Source organism: Ipomoea nil, unplaced genomic scaffold, assembly GCF_001879475.1.
Source record: "Ipomoea nil cultivar Tokyo-kokei standard unplaced genomic scaffold, Asagao_1.1 scaffold3047, whole genome shotgun sequence".
NCBI classification, from domain to species: domain Eukaryota; kingdom Viridiplantae; phylum Streptophyta; class Magnoliopsida; order Solanales; family Convolvulaceae; genus Ipomoea; species Ipomoea nil.
Window position 1 is genome coordinate 316,006 of NW_017619475.1, and position 18,379 is coordinate 334,384.

The window sequence follows — 18,379 nt, forward strand, 5'->3', positions numbered from 1 at the left end:
TTCGAAGTTTATAAACATATGAAGGATGTTCTGGATCTTCGAAGCCTTTGGGTTGAGCCACATATATGTCTTCGTGGAGATATCCATTCAGAAAGGCTGTCTTGACATCCATCTGAAATAGAGTGAACCCTAGAATACATGCGACAGCCAGCAATATCCTAATTGACTCGAGTCTAGCTATAGGAGCAAAGGTCTCGTCATAGTCAATTCCTTCAATTTGAGTATAACCCTGAGCCACTAATCGAGCTTTGTTTCTGGCGATATTTCCAGCTTCATCAGTTTTATTTTTAAAGATCCACTTCGTTCCAATAACGTTGCCACCGTCAGGTTTTGGAACTAGATTCCAAACATGATTCCGCTCAAACTGATGTAGCTCCTCCTGCATTGCCTTGATCCACAGATCATCCTGTAAGGCTTCTTTGACATTTTTGGGTTCTATTTTTGAGGTATAACAGGCAGATCCAGACACCTCTGTCAGATTATTTCTTATTCTGCTCCTGGTCTTCATCCCATCTGATGGATCTCCAATAATGTTATCTGTTGGATGATTCTTCTGAGTCCTGGTAGGTTTATCTTTACCAACATCAAGTTTGGGATCTGTCTCCTGTTCTGAGCTTTCTTCATCTTCATCTGACTCTTCTTGTGGCTTAGACTGACTGTTGATATTATTTTCATCTGGATCTTTTGGAGAAGACTCTATTGCTATTGAGTTAACTGATTCTTCTGGATTATCATCAATAACCACATTTACTGACTCCATGACAGACTGATTCTTCTTGTTGTAGACTCTGTAGGCTCGACTGTTCGGAGAGTATCCAAGAAAAATGCTTTCATCGCTCTTGGGTTCGAACTTCCCTCTTTGTTCTCTGTCAGCTAACACATAACACTTTGTGCCGAACACATGAAAATATTTCAGATTTGGTTTCTTTCCATTCCAGATCTCATATGGTGTTTTGTTGGTTCCTGGTCTCAGATAGACCCTATTTATGGTATGACATGCTGTATGAACTGCTTCTGCCCAGAACCGTTGTGGTAGATGTGAGGCATGTAACATCACTCTAGCCATTTCCTGCAAGGTTCGATTCTTTCTTTCCACTACTCCATTCTGTTGAGCTGTTCTAGGAGCTGAGAACTCATGTGATATACCATGCTCGGAGCAGAAGTCTAAATACAGTGAGTTTTCAAATTCCTTTCCATGATCACTCCTTAACCTCTGAACTTTTATGATGGACTCATTCTTTTCCTTCTGAATCCTTATGCACAAAGTCTTGAACACCTTGAAAGCTTCAGTCTTTTCTCTCAGGAAGTACACCCAGCTGTATCGAGAGAAGTCATCTACACACACAAATATATACTTCTTTCCTCCAATGCTCTCTGTCTGTGTTGGTCCCATGAGATCTATATGGACAAGATCTCGACACTTCTCAGTGGTGATACCTCTTACTGCTTTGTGAGCAGTTCTGATCTGTTTTCCAATAGCACATGCACCACAGATTTTTTCTGGATCAATTTTGATCTTATGTACACCTTTTTACAGCTTCCAGTTTTATCAGTTTATCCATATCTCTGAAGTTTATGTGACCCAGTCGTCTATGCCAGAGTTTTGATTCATCAGATTTGGATAGATGACAGGCAACTTCATTCGTCAACACATAACAGTTGTCTGAGGACCGTGTTCCTTCCATGACCAGTCGTTTTCCTTTATCACTGACTCTACAGCAGTTACGGTCGAAACATACATTCCAGTTTTGATCACACAACTGACTGATGCTGATCAAATTTGCTTTCAACCCACTGACAAGCAGGACTTCTTTCAACTGAGGTAAACCAGGTACATTTAGGGTACCTTTCCCAACAATCTTACCTTTTTGTCCATCTCCATATGTTACAGCCCCACTGCTAGGTTGAACAGCCATCAGACACTTGATGTTTCCTGTCATGTGCCTCGAGCACCCACTGTCGAAATACCATCTAGTATCAGTTGTTGAAGCAGTCAAAACAATGGTGGGGTAGCAAATGACTTCTGACTTCCTTACCCAGACCTGTCTGGTGAAAGGTGTAATAGTCTTGTTTTGAAATTTTTCCTTCCTTTGATCTCTGTAGAAGAAGTAACACTCAGGTCTAGTATGACCTTTTGTTTGACAGTAGTGATAGGTAGGAGTGTAGAATTTAACTCTGGCCAATTTATTCTTGAATCTCGAATAATGAGACTGATGAGTTGTTCTTCCTGAGTCAGTATTAGTGTTCTGACCATGCCTTCTTTCCTGGTTTTGTACTGACTGAGATGACTGTCCTTGTTCATACCTGTGATTTTCTGTGGTCTTAGTCATTCCCTCTTTGATGAACTTTGGTGCATTATTCGAAGATTCTCCTCGTTCAAATCCCAGACCCTTTTTATTGTTAGGATTTCTCCCAGAGTCTAAAATTTTATCCAAGGTAGATGTAGTATCCATCATCTGAATATTTTTCTTCAAGCTCTCCAATTCTTTGATCAATTTTCCCTCTCTGGATCGTATCTGTGTGATGAGATCATCTTTTATGACCAATTCTGCCTTCAAATCCTTTAGACGATCATCTCTTTGCTTCAGTTCGTCATTCAGATTCTTATTCACTTTCACAAGTTGTTCCCAGCTAGCAACAAGTTTCGCAAATTCTGTCTCAAGCTGAGTGTGTCTCTCTTCAAAATCATCAGTCGATATGTATGATTCTTCATCCGATGGTTCTTCGTCTGACTGATGATCTGTAGCAGTGAAGAAGGCTACAAAGTTTCCCACATTCTCCTCTGATTGATCATTTGATGATTCCTCCTCATCATCACTAAGAGTAGCCACAGACATAGCCTTTTTCCGTTTTAGATATGTCGCACATTCAGCCTGTATGTGACCATACCCTTCACATTCTCTGCACTGTATTGACCGATTGAGAGGTTTTCCTGTTTCTGTTCTGTCTTGTTCGCCCAGTTTGAGTGTGACTGTTATGTGAGAAAGGAACTGTCTCACCCTTTTGATATGACGTATTGTTGCCTTTATATTGGGTTCTGGTAGATTGACCTTGACCTTTTCTGTTGAAACCTTTTAAGATCTTCTTGAAGTTTTTTGTGAGAAGAACTAAGGTTTCATCATCTATATCATCTGTATCAGATTCTCGATCAGCCTCAGCAACAAAAGCTACTGACTTTCCTTTCCGGTTACTACCAATATCATCATCAGCCAGAACTTCCAGTTCATATGTGTGTAAGCTTCCCATGAGTTCTCCAACAGTCTTCTTTTCCCAACCAGTGTGTTCCTGAATAGCTGTTACCTTCATTCGAAATCTTTTAGGTAAAGATCTAAGGATCTTTTTGACCACTCTCTCATCAGTGAATGGTTCCCCAAGAACTGCGGCACGATTCATCAAGTTCTGAACTCTGATGTGGAAGGTCGAAATGGTTTCGTCTTCGATCATTCTGAGTGCTTCAAATTCTGACAACACCATTTGTAACTTTGACTGCTTGACATCACTTGTACCTTCAAACCTGGTTTCAAGAATTTCCCATACTCGTTTAGCCTCTTTCACTCCTGTTACAAGTGTGAATATAGATTCATGAATCGATCCAACAATTGAGTTTAATGCTTTGTTGTTTAGATCAGAGGCATTCATTTCTTCGTCAGTCCACGTCTCCATAGGTTTTAATTCTTCGACTCCTTCAGTATTTCGGACAGTAGGGGGACTCCACCCAGTTAGAACAGTACGATAGACCCTGGTACCTTGCGCTTGAAGATATATCTCCATACGAGCCTTCCAGAAAGAGTAGTTGTGATTATCGCAACGCTCCTAGCACCTTTGGGGGATGGAAAATACGGTTTGAAGGAAAAAGTGTTTCGCTCAACTCGTACTAACCACTTACTAGAAAATTCCCTTCATTCTTGTGCTTGTTAATTTTTTTTTTTTCCAGAAATATTATTTTCATAGTAATATTTTATAACAGAAAGTGCACAAGGATTCAAGTTAAACACTTGCAAGCAGCAAAAAGAGACTGTAATTTTGCATTTTCTCATCTTAGATAATTCGATAGAACTAGATGACTGAAACAGATTACTGATTGATCCAATTAGGTTAATCAGTAAGTATGTAATGAGGGAGAACGATAGTCACACACAAAATTAAAGACACAGAGAGTTTTTTACCCAGTTCGATACAGTGTGTATCTACGTTTGGGGGACGATCACATAGGCGTCCAATCCACTAATTCATAATTCAATGTACAAAGGTAGATATACAATAATCTTACCCAAGTGCCCCACACAAGGTACAAACCCAGTCTACAAAGGTTTAGTGGATTGTTGAAGATGGAGAGCCATGCATACAGAAGTCCAATGAAATTCCTTCACTTGGAGAGCCAACTCTGATGCAGTCCACTTTAATGACGCTCTATAAAGTTGTTACCACAACAGTGTGATCTTTACGTCCTTTCGTTTAAGTAGCAGTAGTTCTTCTCAAGTTCATCATCTTAATCACCTTGAACATTCTGTTTTGAGAAGATGCATGCCAATCAAAGATCTATTCTCAGATAGCCTGTATGGAGTGTTTCTTCGTATATTCGTCGTAACCCTAGTTCTTTCCAAGAACTGGTACTTATAGATCCTTCAATAAACACTCTCCATAGATGTCTTTGATTGTAGAAGGTAGGACTGTAAAAGAGGAATGTAATCTTAGCAGATTAGGCCCATTACCTTCTTTGAAGATACGCTGATCTTCTTTCCATACTGGTCTGATCTTCTTTGGAGTACCGCGTGTGCCTCTTAAGGAAACTGCTTTCCTAAGTCAGGTCTTCAGTGTCAGTCCATCTGTTGTTGTTTCTGATTGATCAGTCATCTGTAAAACCAGCCGGACAAAACTCTAAACCTATCTTAGAATGCCATAATAATATTGCCAATTATAGTGTGGGGTTTTTGAACATAAACACTAACAGAGACACTTAGAGATTTAAATGGCACTACTTAAGACATCGATTTATAGGTATGATATGAACGATTGTTCTTGAGCTAACAGCTTATTTTAGTGAAGAAATTGCAGGATACAATATGAACAAGAGAATCGTCTACAAGCAAATGCAAGTTCTTAGCGGGAAGGCATGCATTGTGGACATGTCTTAATTATGAGGGTAAGTCCATTACAATAGGAACTGATGTGTGTAGATGGTTAGATCAACCGTACTCAACAGCGAAAACCGAAACGATGAAACTCACTCGAACAACGTCAAAACGGCAACTTGCACTGAAGGGTTTCTATATCCAAGGAAGTTATCATTTTCCATCTATTTAAAGGGTCTCATGTACACACTTTGAAATATAAAATCCTTCTCTTTGCAAGTATTGTCTTCATTTTCTTGTTTTAGAAAATTACTAAGGAAGAAGATAGTGGTGACAAAAGGCTTAGGGGAGTTCACTATTGAAATAGTGAACATCGACCAACAGAACTAACAAACCAGAAGAGCACTGAGGAGCTGACTATGAGGATGGTGAGCGACGACATCACATGAGGCCTAGAGGAGTTCACCATTACTCCAGAAATGGTGAACGACGATAGAATAACAAAGAAGTTCAACAGAACCATGGAGAAAAACAATAAGCTCCATCCTCTAGAGACCGAAGCCATCATCGTCGACTATGAAACAACATCGGAAAGCCTCCTTGACTCAACCTAGAAGAAGTCTAACTACCCCAATATGCTTTATGCTCAATCTCAACTAGGAGGTAACATGATTTCCCATACACCAAGCGGAAAGGTCTTGTTCTAATCAGTGTTTTTTAAGCCGTGCGAAATGCCCAAAACGCGTCATCCAACTTGTCTGCCCAATCTTTTCTATGCCGTGTCACGGTTCTCCAAGATGGCCTTAATATCCCGATTAGCATTTTCCACTTGACCACTTGTTTGGTGGTGATAAGGAACTCCACCCCTATGATGCACATTGTATTTCTTAAGCACCTTTGCCAAGGGGATATTCCGAAAGTGACTTCCTCTATCACTAATGACAAATCTTGGTACTCCAAAGTCCAAACCTTGAAAAGAGCTTTTTGAGGAACCTAATAACACTATGAGCATCATTAGTCCTAATGGCTTCGTCCTCCACCCATTTCGAAACATAATCAATGGCCACCAAAATATACTTGAAACCCTTGGAACTAGGGAATGGACCAACAGAGTTTAGACCCCACACATCAAATACTTCACATGTTAGAATGACCGTTTGGGGCATCTCATCCCTATTTATAACATTTCCAACTCATTGGCAATGGTCATAATTTTGCACAAAAGCTTGTGCATCCTGGAACAATGACGACCAATAAAACCCTGACTCTAACACCTTCCTTGCGGTCCTATTTGTCGAATTATGACCACCAACCGGACCTTCGTGACATTGCCCTAAGATCTCATGTCCTTCTTCCTCCGGAACACTTCTTATCACTTGATCCGTGCATACCAAAAACAAATGTGGGTCATCCCAAAAATAATAATATTTATCCTCGACTACCAACTTCCTCCTACCATGCACATCCAAGTGACCCAACACAACTCCTTCAACTATGAAGTTTACAATATCGTCATACCATGGAACATTGGTAACTTTGAACAACTTCTCCTCTAGAAAGCATTCGGCTATAACATCTCCTTTCCATCGGTTTCAAACATCTCAAGTCTAGAGAAATGATCCGCCGTCGTGCGTTCTCCGAACCCTTCCGATCTTTAATCTCCAAATCAAACTCTTGTAAGAGCAACACCCATCTAATCAAAGGGAATGCATAGTCTTTTATCAGACTTTTGTACTAGTGGCAAGCAATTCAAATTTTTCTTGCATATGCTACTTTTAATAACTTCACTATATATATATATATATATATATATATATATATATATATATATATATATATATATATATATATATATATATATATAAAATGTAAGTTAAAAATCACATTCCAAAATGGAATTCTTGAAGAAAAAGTATATATTGAGCAACTACCGAGTTTCGAGATCAAAAGTGAAAGAGATAAGTTGTACGAGTTGAAAGAGATAAGTGGAAAATTATAATAATAATTAGGGATAAATTGATTGATTGTTACGTACAAGAGAATGTGTAATACTTGGGAAATAATTATAATACCTATGAGAAAAAGTGTAATACTGAAAACCTGTCCAGTTTCGCTAATTAATAAGGATCCGTCTCATAGTAGATCTAGGGAAAAGAGATCAGAGCGAGAATTAAGGAATAATTTTCAATAATATTCAGCATCATAATCCAATCAGCAATCATTGTCTGGCTACAACTTTTAAACATCAAAGGGTAATCCCAACTAAGTTGGTTAAAGATACAAGCTTATAAGTTCGAATCTCAACCTTCTTAGTTTGGTTTGAGCAGGTTACTTTTGGACCCCTTTCTCTTTGGCTGGTTATCTTCTGCTATTTTACATAGGTTCATCACTGGTTAAAATGTATTTTTGCTCAATTTTTAAATTTGTTGGACGGGAATCTTCGTATTTTGAGCTGTCCATTCAAGAAATATTCTTAGCTTGAAGATCAGAGAGAAAAATTGCAGAGAAAAGGAGCAGAGGTTTTATTTTCATTTCTGCATACAAATGAAGTTATTATAGAATAAAAGCTAGACAAGTTCAAACAAGGATTTCACACTACAAGACCGGACAACGTTGGAGTCTCCATTCCAAAGTAATGTAGCAAATTGAAGGTTGGACTTCTCTGTGGGGTGAACATTATCAAAAAACAGATAATTCCCAACATCCTTGCATAACTCATACTCTTTATATTGCCCCCTTGTACCCCCACAGCTCGACAATCCTCTATAAGGACCACTACCACAACATGCTGTCTTTCCCACTTTGAAACCTTAAATCATAGACAACATAAATCTTTGTAAGTATTTATCCATACCCAAATCAAAGGTATATCAATGCATTAACGTACCATATCTCGATGGGTGATCAATTATATCAGTGATCGCCGTGAAGAAATCAAAGTAGGAATACTTGAACCCCTGTAATGCCTTCTCTAGTTTGACGAGTTTTTTCGGTAAAGCCTTATTATGCATTTCTGCCAAGACGCGGAATTTCTCTAGGCACCCGGTTTGATTTGTTTGTTGAAGCTTTAGAGCCCTATAATATGGTAAGCAGCCTAAAGGCAGTGGAGAAAAAATGGCAAATTTTCTTCCACCTTCCTTGTATATTTCCTGTTGCAAATAGAAAAGCGCTAATATACTATTTGGTAGACTACAGATTTAAAATGTCATGACTGATAATAAATTAAAACATACCTTAATAACATCAGTAAAATTATCAATAACTATGTCCACATATTCCTCCTTAGTGTAGGTATTAAAGATGGTGGAATTTGTGGCATAGGGGCTTAGGTAGTCATTGCTACCAATGCTAAACATGTACACAGCACTGGACAGCAATTGGTTTGATTCTTTGTCCCCTAACTTCCCCCTCAACTGCTTTACAACTTTCTTGAAATTCTGCAGTTGCGTTTTGAGATCAATTACCTGCACAAAAACCAAATAGAAATAATCCGAGTTAATGTCATCTGAAGTCCTCCGAGTATAGTGGTTTTGCCACGTTTAATCCTAAACTTTTAAGGTAACTAGTCGTGGTTCTTCAACATTCATGTTAACCACCTACCTGTATTCCTTCAACTATCAAATTTTAACTAGCCGTAGTACTTCAACTTTCAAAATTTAACCAACAGTTGTCCTTTTGAATGGACAACTTTACCCTTACTTTACCTTTGAAGGGACCACCCTGGTTAAAATTGAAAGTTAAGAATCACGGGTGGTTAAATTGAAAGTTTATGACTAAATTTGACAAAATCGATATACTCAGAGGACCACATATGGAATAACTCAAAATAATCCAGTAACCAGGAGTATTAACAATTGGAGAATCAAATTCATGAAGTAAGATCAATCACTATTGCAAGGAACATAACGCACCAAACCAGAAAAGGTTTCAACAAGACTACCAGCACCACCTGATGCAAAGTTCACCCCATTAACAAATCCAACTTGCTCGGCCTGGAAATACCCCGGAATCAATGGTAAATTGGCAAACTGGGCTGTGTAACCAAACATGATTAGTGAATTGAAGGCATCTATATATCAGCCTTTTAAAGATATATATAGAATTAATTAATTAGGTGGCTAAGTAAGGTTTACCAATAAAATCTGGCACGAGACGACCATCAGAGAACCTCCCCGTTGGGTACTTGAAAAATGACTCACCATACGGCCAAAAATTAGCCTGGAAATCGGGCGTGGTGTTGATGTAGTTATTGTTGCCAGGATCAAAGATTGAGTCCCCAAGCACAAAGAGGGCTACATGTTTCTTGTGATAATCATGATTATCATCGGCTAAGCAAAGCGCCGGAGTAGCTAATAAGCTGCCAAGCAAAGCCAAAGCATGGACATAGGAATACAAATTAGCCATTTCAAGGAGTGGTTTATGTCCTGTTGTTCTTGCTGAAACGATTTTATAATTGTTTTCTGGACTATAGACTATATATCTAGGCATCTAGCTTAGTGTCATACTAATTATTTCTATTGTGTTTTAGCCGGCCTCTGCCTTCTGAGTTGAGAGTCAACAGCAGCAAATTAAAGCCAAAGCCACTTACACACTACGTTATAAATATATAGTAGTTGTTTCTTGATGCTTACTCAAAGTTATAAAGACAAAATAATGATCAAAATAATCTGACTTTGACTAAGTATATATTTTACAAAGTCTTCTTTAGTCTGTTTGGTTGCATAAGATTAGGTATATTCAAAGCAGATTATATTGACCAATCCACATGACACAACTTGGTTTCAGAGTGTTGAATATTTTGCTCAGGGTAAAAATAAGGATTAAGAGGATAAAAACTGGATATCACTTTTAAGCATGAACTAGGTTCACTTTCTTAAAATTTTCACATCAATTCTTTGCCAAAGTAACACGATAAACAGATAAGAACTTTTGAGATACAAATCATACAATGAAGGTGTAACAAGAAAATTATTCCATTAACAAGAATTCATACAATGAAGGTGTAACAAGAAAATTATTCCATTAACAAGAATTCAATTAGAACAAGATCGGTAAAATTAGGAAATAAGAAATTAATCCCATTAACAATTTCCTATTAAGGAAATAATGAAATGTTGAGTTTGGAATATGAGCCTGTTACATATATAAGGAATAAAAGTTGATCAGATTGCATTACTCTCATTGTATAGGGATAGGTGTCTATAAATACATTGATTGTATCCCTAGCTAGGTGTTTTATCACCACCATCACCATCATTATTAATAAAAGATTTGTTTCACTCCTATGGATATTGGCATATTGTCGAACCACGTAAATTTTGTCTTTTTACTTTTGTTCTTGTTAATCACAACACGAAATTTTGCTTTAAACATTTCCTCTTCATTCTGCCGTCGTTTGCTTCTACTTTTATGCATTTAATGTTGGTTATGGTTAATAAGTCAATACACAATATATATATATATATATATATATATATAGAGGATCAAATGATGTCATGTTTCCACATGAGGTTTGTGGTCAAATATTAACTCGTGATTTTAGTTTGATGGTTGACTATTGTTTTTTGGTTTATTTTTGGGAGGATTTTTTTAATTATTGCCGCCACTTTTGTTGGGGGCTTTTTAGTCTTTTTGTATTTTTTTTCTTTTAATTGTTTATTTTATTTTGGGTGATCTGCATGTTTGTAGTTGGCTTAAATATGGTAATTAAGATTTCATTTGATTCCCTGAGTTATTTACTGTGAACTTTACATTATATTTGACTGGTAGTAGTTTGGACTTGTGACCCTAGGGAAACTTTTCTACATTGGTTGGAGTGAATGTCATGAGACCTCCACACAGAAGCAGCATCTATCGTCCTAGTACTTGATTTTCCTTTTCCTCACACTTCTGTGAACTAGAATAGATTGAGCAATGCTTTGGTGCACTTTTTCTCCCAAAACACAAGAGTTATTCAATATTCCAATGTATTTATTTTCTTGACATTAGTGGAAGTAAAATCACAAGGATCAATACATTTTGTTGCCTGTGCTTGAGTAGTTTCTACAATAATGAGGAAGTGCTTGCAATGGTTTCTTAGATTTAAATCGCTCATTATGGAGACACCTCTACAAATTGGCTTTTGCTTTGCCATGTCAACTTTTTCTTCTTCTTATTTCTCCATGGAACCTAGTTTTATTTACAACAAATAATTTTGCAAATTCTTTGGCAAAAAAAAGGGTTCAGTGCAGCAGATTCATTTGGAATTGGTGGACAAGATATTAGAGAATATAATGTCATTTAAATTCATTTTGTTGCTATTCTAATGTGATTTTTTATTAGTATATTAATATAAAATTTTAAGCTATTTAAATTTAAATTTAAATTTTTATTACATTTTATTTTAATTTATTGGAGAGTTTGGAAAAGAAATTAAGTTAGACATTTCGAATTCGAATATTCGAGTCGAATAGAATATATTAGAATAAACTGGTCAAATTGAATACGAATCAAATTTAGGATTCGAATATTAAACGAATATGAATACGAATATTCATTTATATAGTCGAATTCGAATTAAATATTAAGATATTTGACTCGATTCGATTTGTTTACATCCCTAGTTCATAGTGTTGAGTTTGAATGTAACTATAGATGTTAACCACGCAAAGAGACGAACGTGCTGGTTGAGAATGAGAGGAACGTGCTGGCTGAGAATGCTTAACATTAAGATAACACAATTGCATTAAAATCCCAATCACAAATGCACTATATATAAAACAATAAATTCTCCATCAGACTGCTCATTTGTATAGTAAAAATACACCCAGAAAAAACACTATAATGCACAAACACTAAAACGGGAAAAAAAAAACGCAACCATTTATTTGTTATTTACCCTACTTTACAGTAATCGCTCCTTCTGTTTGAAATGCACATTATAGTACTTATGAAGATTTTTAAAAGTATGTCCCAACGTATGCCTTTTGCTCTTATCACAGCGCAATGCACCCATATGCATAATCACAATGTGAAAATTCCATCTCAATTTGAACGGAGCCATATGCACATGAGCTCAGATATGGCAGAGTAGTTCCACACGGCATAGAAATTATTTGTGAAATACATAAGACTTGAATATACCACCTAAAGCTGGAAAGTTAAATACATACAAATAACAACAATGTGTTTACCACTATCCAGATTCATACACTTCAAAAATAAGGAAAACGGTTGTGAAGATCATGTGTCACTAACCACCACATTTAAGGCAATCATTTCAGACCACCGCAATCAAATAAAAATAGTTCATGTCCACAAAACCAAACGGTGTAGTGCATTTTTGTCCCATTTGCGGAGCCCACATTCTCAATTTGCAGCACACTCCCCTAGGAAAGTCTCTATGTGTCTCATGGCAAATACCCCGCAATTGACCTTATTCTTGGTATCCCTTCATCGCATCTGCATACGTTTCGACTCTAGAAGTTGCACCGTCACCGGCTTCTCTTTTTCAAGCATATCATCTAGAAAAGTGGCCGGAAATAGCGACAAGTCTTTCTGTTTGAATAAAAAAAAAATAGTGTTAGTTAAGTAATTCCAATGTTCAAACCTGGTTATCGTAGACAATCCCACACTCCAAACTGTTGCCAAAATGCACACATTACTACAAATGCACAAAACCATCTGCATCACATGCAAACTAAGATCCTAAACCCAAACACATTTTGTCTCTGGGTTATCATCCACAGCCGAAGATTCGTGCATACATGCACATGCATTCCAAGCACAAATGCACCGTTACAAAATAACCAATTTAGACAACTATTTGCACTCTACAAACACACTCAAATGCATCCATCAAGAACATAGTAATGCACATATGCATTTGCTGGATTTTAAATCGAAACAACAACAAACCATTTACCCCACCATGCAACGTACCCTCTTACTACTCAATGCATTCTATGCAGTTGTTTATGCACCCACAATGTTACAAAAGTAGAGTATATACGCTCAAAGCCTCCCCACATTAATGCCCTCAATAATCTGCTATATGTGAAGAAAAAAAAAACAAAAAGAAAAAACAAAATGCACAAACAAGGTACACAAATACACACTATAAACAACCTAAAATGCACAAAAAAAAAATATCAAACACACACATTATGGATTCTATGGTGATGGAGTTTGTTTTGTATGATAGTGCCGAAGCCAATCCAAGAAAAAGTGTGTCCTCTTGGGACAGTTCAAGCCATCATCTGATGCTTCCAAAGGAGAATCAACTGAAAATCTTCTAGGGGGTAATAATGAATCATATGGTAAAACAAAGCAAACTCCAAACTGTTCCTGCTCCTTTGAGTTTTCAATGTGTATCTTCCTATCTACTTTTCTCATATTTATTATGCATTTTTCAGAATCTCACAACTGCACAAAGCTCTTCCCTATATTCCACATCAGTTCTATACTACCAGCCCTTTTTTTTTTGGCTCTTATTGCACCACTCTAAACCTCCCCCTGTTAAACAGCAATAAAAAAACACAAAAAATAAAAAATAAAAAATAAAAACAAATACACCCAGAACCAATATCCCTTCCCGGCCTTCACCCCTTTTTTTCGACCCTCACTTTGCCGCTCTCACCCACCAACGATACTCGAACAGAGTCCAAGCAAGTCGCCACAATTCAACACCCAAGTTCGTCACTTTTTCTTATCCAAAAGAAAAAAAAAAAAAAAAAAAAAAAAAAAAAAAAAAAAAACAAACAAACAAACACACACACACACACATACAATACCACTGACTACAAACATGCAATTTGATAAACAATGAATCCAATTTCTCAGCCAATCGTTCCAAAAAAAAAAAAAAAAAAAAAAAAAAAGGAAAAGGGTCAAATATGCCATCGAACTTTAGCTTAAAAGTCAATTAGGCCCCTAATCTTTTTAAATGTGCAATTACACCCATCAACAATTCATTTAAGTGCAATGAAGCCCAGAAACAAATTAATGACCTGCTATCACAGGTCATTGGGTTCAGTCCACCTTCCGGCGAATTTTTCGAAAAAAAAAAAAAAAAAAAAAAAAAAAAAAGTGACCGACGAAATTTTCGGCAAAAGAGGTGACCAGCGAAATTTTTGACAAATCTGGGTCGGTTGCTGGTCACCTTTTTTTTGCCGGAAAATTCGCCGGAAGGTGGCCTGAATCCTAATGACCTATAATAGCAGGTCATTAACTTGTTTTTGGGCTTCATTGCACCTAAATGAATTGTTGATGGGTGTGATTGCACCTTTAAAAAATTTAGAGACTTAATTGACTTTTAAGCTAAAATTCGAGGGTCTATTTGACCCTTTTCCCAAAAAAAACAATAAACAAAAAAAATTTAACTTTTTGCTTACGGAGTCTACTCGGTGCCTCAATTGATGCTCGTCGGTTACTTCTTCTAGGTGTTCCGTCGCCATAGTTGCCGTTTCTGTAGTCGTAACCACCTCTTCACCTAATCGGCTTCTATGCTTTCGTTTCTCTCACAATGTGATTGTGCAATGCGACACCTTCCCTACAGTTCCGTCGTTTTAACCCTACTCGTATAGACCCTCCGATTTCGCTCCTTCCTTTCTAGTATTGCACAACCTATTATCCAATTACAGTTTTACCCCCTATATTAATTACTCCTTCTGTTACATGCCTTATTTACTGGCTTTTACTTTCTCTCCTTGTGCAATGGGTGTCGTTAGATTGCTTGATCTAATGGATGCAATTTGTCCACAATCCTCACCTAATACCCTGGCCTCACTTAAACCTCACCCTATATATATATATATATATATATATATATATATATATATATATATATATATATATATATATATATATACACATACACGAATGCATTTTACGGAAAAATAATCTCACCGGACAAATTATTGTATGAACCATGGTCCACACAATTGTGTGGACAATGAATATCAGGTACATTTTTAACATATTAAAAGTACATTATTTTTGTATTGGAGGTACATTATTTTTGTACTAAATGTACATTATATAAAATAATGTACCCTTAGGGGTAATGCGATAATGCCCAATGATTATTTTTAAATAGGTATTTCAAAGTATATTAATGCAATATTATATAGGAGATGTTTATGCATAGGTAAATAAATGTTGAATTTATTTATTTAAATCGGTAATTTAAACTGTATAAATTCAAGATAATATATGAGAGATTGATTATAATTGTCACTAAAATAAATGTTTGCAACTTTATAATAACGCTAGTCTAAATACTTAGTCTTAAAGCGATAGTATAAATAAATAATACTTTAGTTTAAATTTTTATAAATCTTCTTAATTTTCTTTTGGGTAGCATTGTCATTGTTTTCATCATCAGTACACGTCCTTTTTTTTTTTTTATTTGTAGTGTGTCTTGTGCAATTAGGTTACTGGTGGCAGCATAGAGGAATTCATCATGCAATGAGATTATGGTGTAGGAAGCTTTAGATTTGCCTTGCTGTGTATATGACTGAGATTTTAGTTGTAATATGAACTCTTTATCTTACAAACACCTATTGATATTTAGTAGTTTTTCTCCTACATGTTTCATGTGTTGCGAGATGTGTGTCGTAGGTTATCATGTGAAAGTATTGAACAAAATATTATTTCGTAATATTTATTATATTTGTATAAAATACTTGGTAAATATATTATGCCGTCACAGTAGACGGCCAGTTAACACCAAAACTGACGGAGGACGAAATCAGTCAAATATTGAATAGTTAATAACTGAATCGGTCAAGAAAAAAAGTCGAGGACCAAGTCGGTACTTTCGCTATAGTCGAGAGACCATTTTGGTAATTTACTCATAAATATATATAACATGGTTTGTATTATAACTTTGATATTTAATTACAAGATAATGTAAAAAGAAGACAATGGACAATGTAGACATGTAGTGAATATAATAAATTAAAAAATTTGAAGGTGAGGAATCTTTGAATTGTAGAAAATAAACATAATATAACTAATGAAATTATATTTCTTTTAAATTTTTTTATAATGAATAATTTTTTTTAAATAAAGCATTATAGAAATCTAATTCTAAATTAATTAAATGCATATGTATTAGTTTTTGTTGTAGCTACTAATTTATTTAATTTAATAAGAGTAATAAAGTAGTGTCGTACATACTTTTCATCAACAATAATGAAATAAATAATTTTTTTTTTAAATTTTCATTCCATGTTGAGACAAATTGTTTTGAGAGTTTGTCAATGACAATCGCTACAATTGCTGTCAATAGAGGATGATAATAAATAATTCAAAATATTTGGTTTTATAATGATATAGTAAAAATGAACTTACAAATTTTTTAGAAGTTCCATGCATTGATAAAATTCTGATGTGCAAACTTGTTAAATTGTAGCTAGTAGCATGTTAACATTGTCAATTATTTGGAAAATTGTCCTACCATTTTAGAGTCCATGTGTAATTGTATTTATGATCAACAACTTTGTAGTTAGGCAGCGCAGGTCTAAAAATGATATAAGAACAATTTTGTCCGATAAAAAAATAATAGTATAATTTTTATAAAGTAATGTACAATTGTACCATTATAAAAAAAATACAAAAAATATTAATACCATAATGACCTAAATCATTCCTATAATGCAAAAGCACAATTGAAATATTAAGTTTTGTTCTAAATAATCAAAAGAAGATTAATTAAACGAAAAAAAAAAAAAAAAAAAAAAACTTAACCTAAATTTGTTTGTTTGTTTGTTTTTTTTTTTTTTAATAAAATTCAATAAAATCAAATGATTTTTAAAGTTCCTGATTTATAATCTTTGATACTCAACTTTGAATGCTATGTATTTAGTCGGGCTAATTATTTGACCAAAGTTTATGTTAAATTATATATATATATATATATATATATATATATATATATATATATATATATATATATATATATATATATATATATATATATATATATATATATATATATATATATATATATATATCTACTATACTAATAAGAGCCCAAGAGAGTTAGGCCTATAATGGGTAGAAAAAATGGCGGTCACAGATTTTAATCAAATGAATGGCTCAGATTGATTAAAAGATTGATCAGATTTAAATTTTATACTAAAATTTCGTAAAATACCCACACACCGTTACTAATTCCGTTAAAATTTTAAGAATTGCCGTTAGTTCACCGTTAACTTACTCATTGATTTCAATAAAAAAAAAGTCTTAAGTTCGAACCTCATCCCAATCAAAATTGGAATAATTAGTACTCTATTTTACTCTTATTAAATTATTATATAAATAATAATTTAGTAGTTACAACAAAAAATAATACATATGCATTTCTTTAATTTAGAATTATGTGTCCACAATGTCTTTATTCAAAAAAAAAATATTCATTATCAATAAATTAAATAAGAGAAATAATTTTATTAGTTATATTGTCTTTATTTTTCTTCAATATAAAAATTCTTTATATTCAAATTTATTAATTGATAATATTCGCTACATTGTCCTTACAATGTCTTTATTCAGTGAAAAAAAATTATTAATTATCAATAAATTAATTAAAAGAAATATTTTCATTAGTTATATTGTCTTTATTTTTCTCAAATGTAAAAATTTTTACATTCAAATTCATCAATTGATTATATTCACTACATTATCTATTATCTTTTTTGTGCACTATTTTTTTAATTAAATATCAAAGCTATAATACAAAATAATACTATATATTTATTTATCAAGTATTTTATTAATACCATGAAAAAATTTAAAAAATATAATTAATAAAGCCAACCATATTAACTACTTGAGAGATTTTGTGACAAAGAGAGTATTCAAATCACACAACAAATTGAAGTGAGAACTACCTCGCAATGTCCTTGTTTGACAATCAGCAGTTAACGGTTAGCGTTAGCGGATTTGACCAGCGAATTTATTTAATTATTAACATTGGGTAGAAAAAATGACTGCCAAATTATTAAATCAAATGAATGATTCATATTGTTCAGGTTTTAATTTTTTTCTTTTAAGATTTTCTAATTTATCCATAATTATATGATTATCCATTTAACTTTTCCGTTAATTCACTGTTAGTCTAATTATAATATTAAAGTCTAATATAGAATTATAACTACACCATTAATCTAATTCTAATATTAAAGTCTTAATAGAACTTAAGCACAAATACTAATGTCGGAATCTCCTCAAACAATATTAGTATATATTTAATATTTTATGCCCTAATTTTTATTTGTTCTCCCTTATGTCCCGTATTTGGTGTCAACCATACCTATACAATT

At 34.4% G+C, this 18,379-nt stretch overlaps 1 protein-coding gene across 1 annotated transcript; it reads right to left on the reverse strand.

The window, feature by feature from the left end:
• Positions 1 to 7,553: 7,553 nt before the first annotated feature.
• LOC109163839 (GDSL esterase/lipase 1-like) lies at positions 7,554 to 9,640 on the reverse strand. The gene is made up of 5 exons (XM_019312556.1): positions 9,206 to 9,640; positions 8,984 to 9,105; positions 8,306 to 8,536; positions 7,960 to 8,221; positions 7,554 to 7,881 (listed from the first exon to the last, which is right to left on the reverse strand). Exons 1-5 carry the CDS (start codon positions 9,558 to 9,560, stop codon positions 7,640 to 7,642), a joined length of 1,212 nt encoding a protein of 403 aa, XP_019168101.1. The 5' UTR covers positions 9,561 to 9,640; the 3' UTR covers positions 7,554 to 7,639.
• Between the last annotated feature and the right edge of the window lie 8,739 nt (positions 9,641 to 18,379).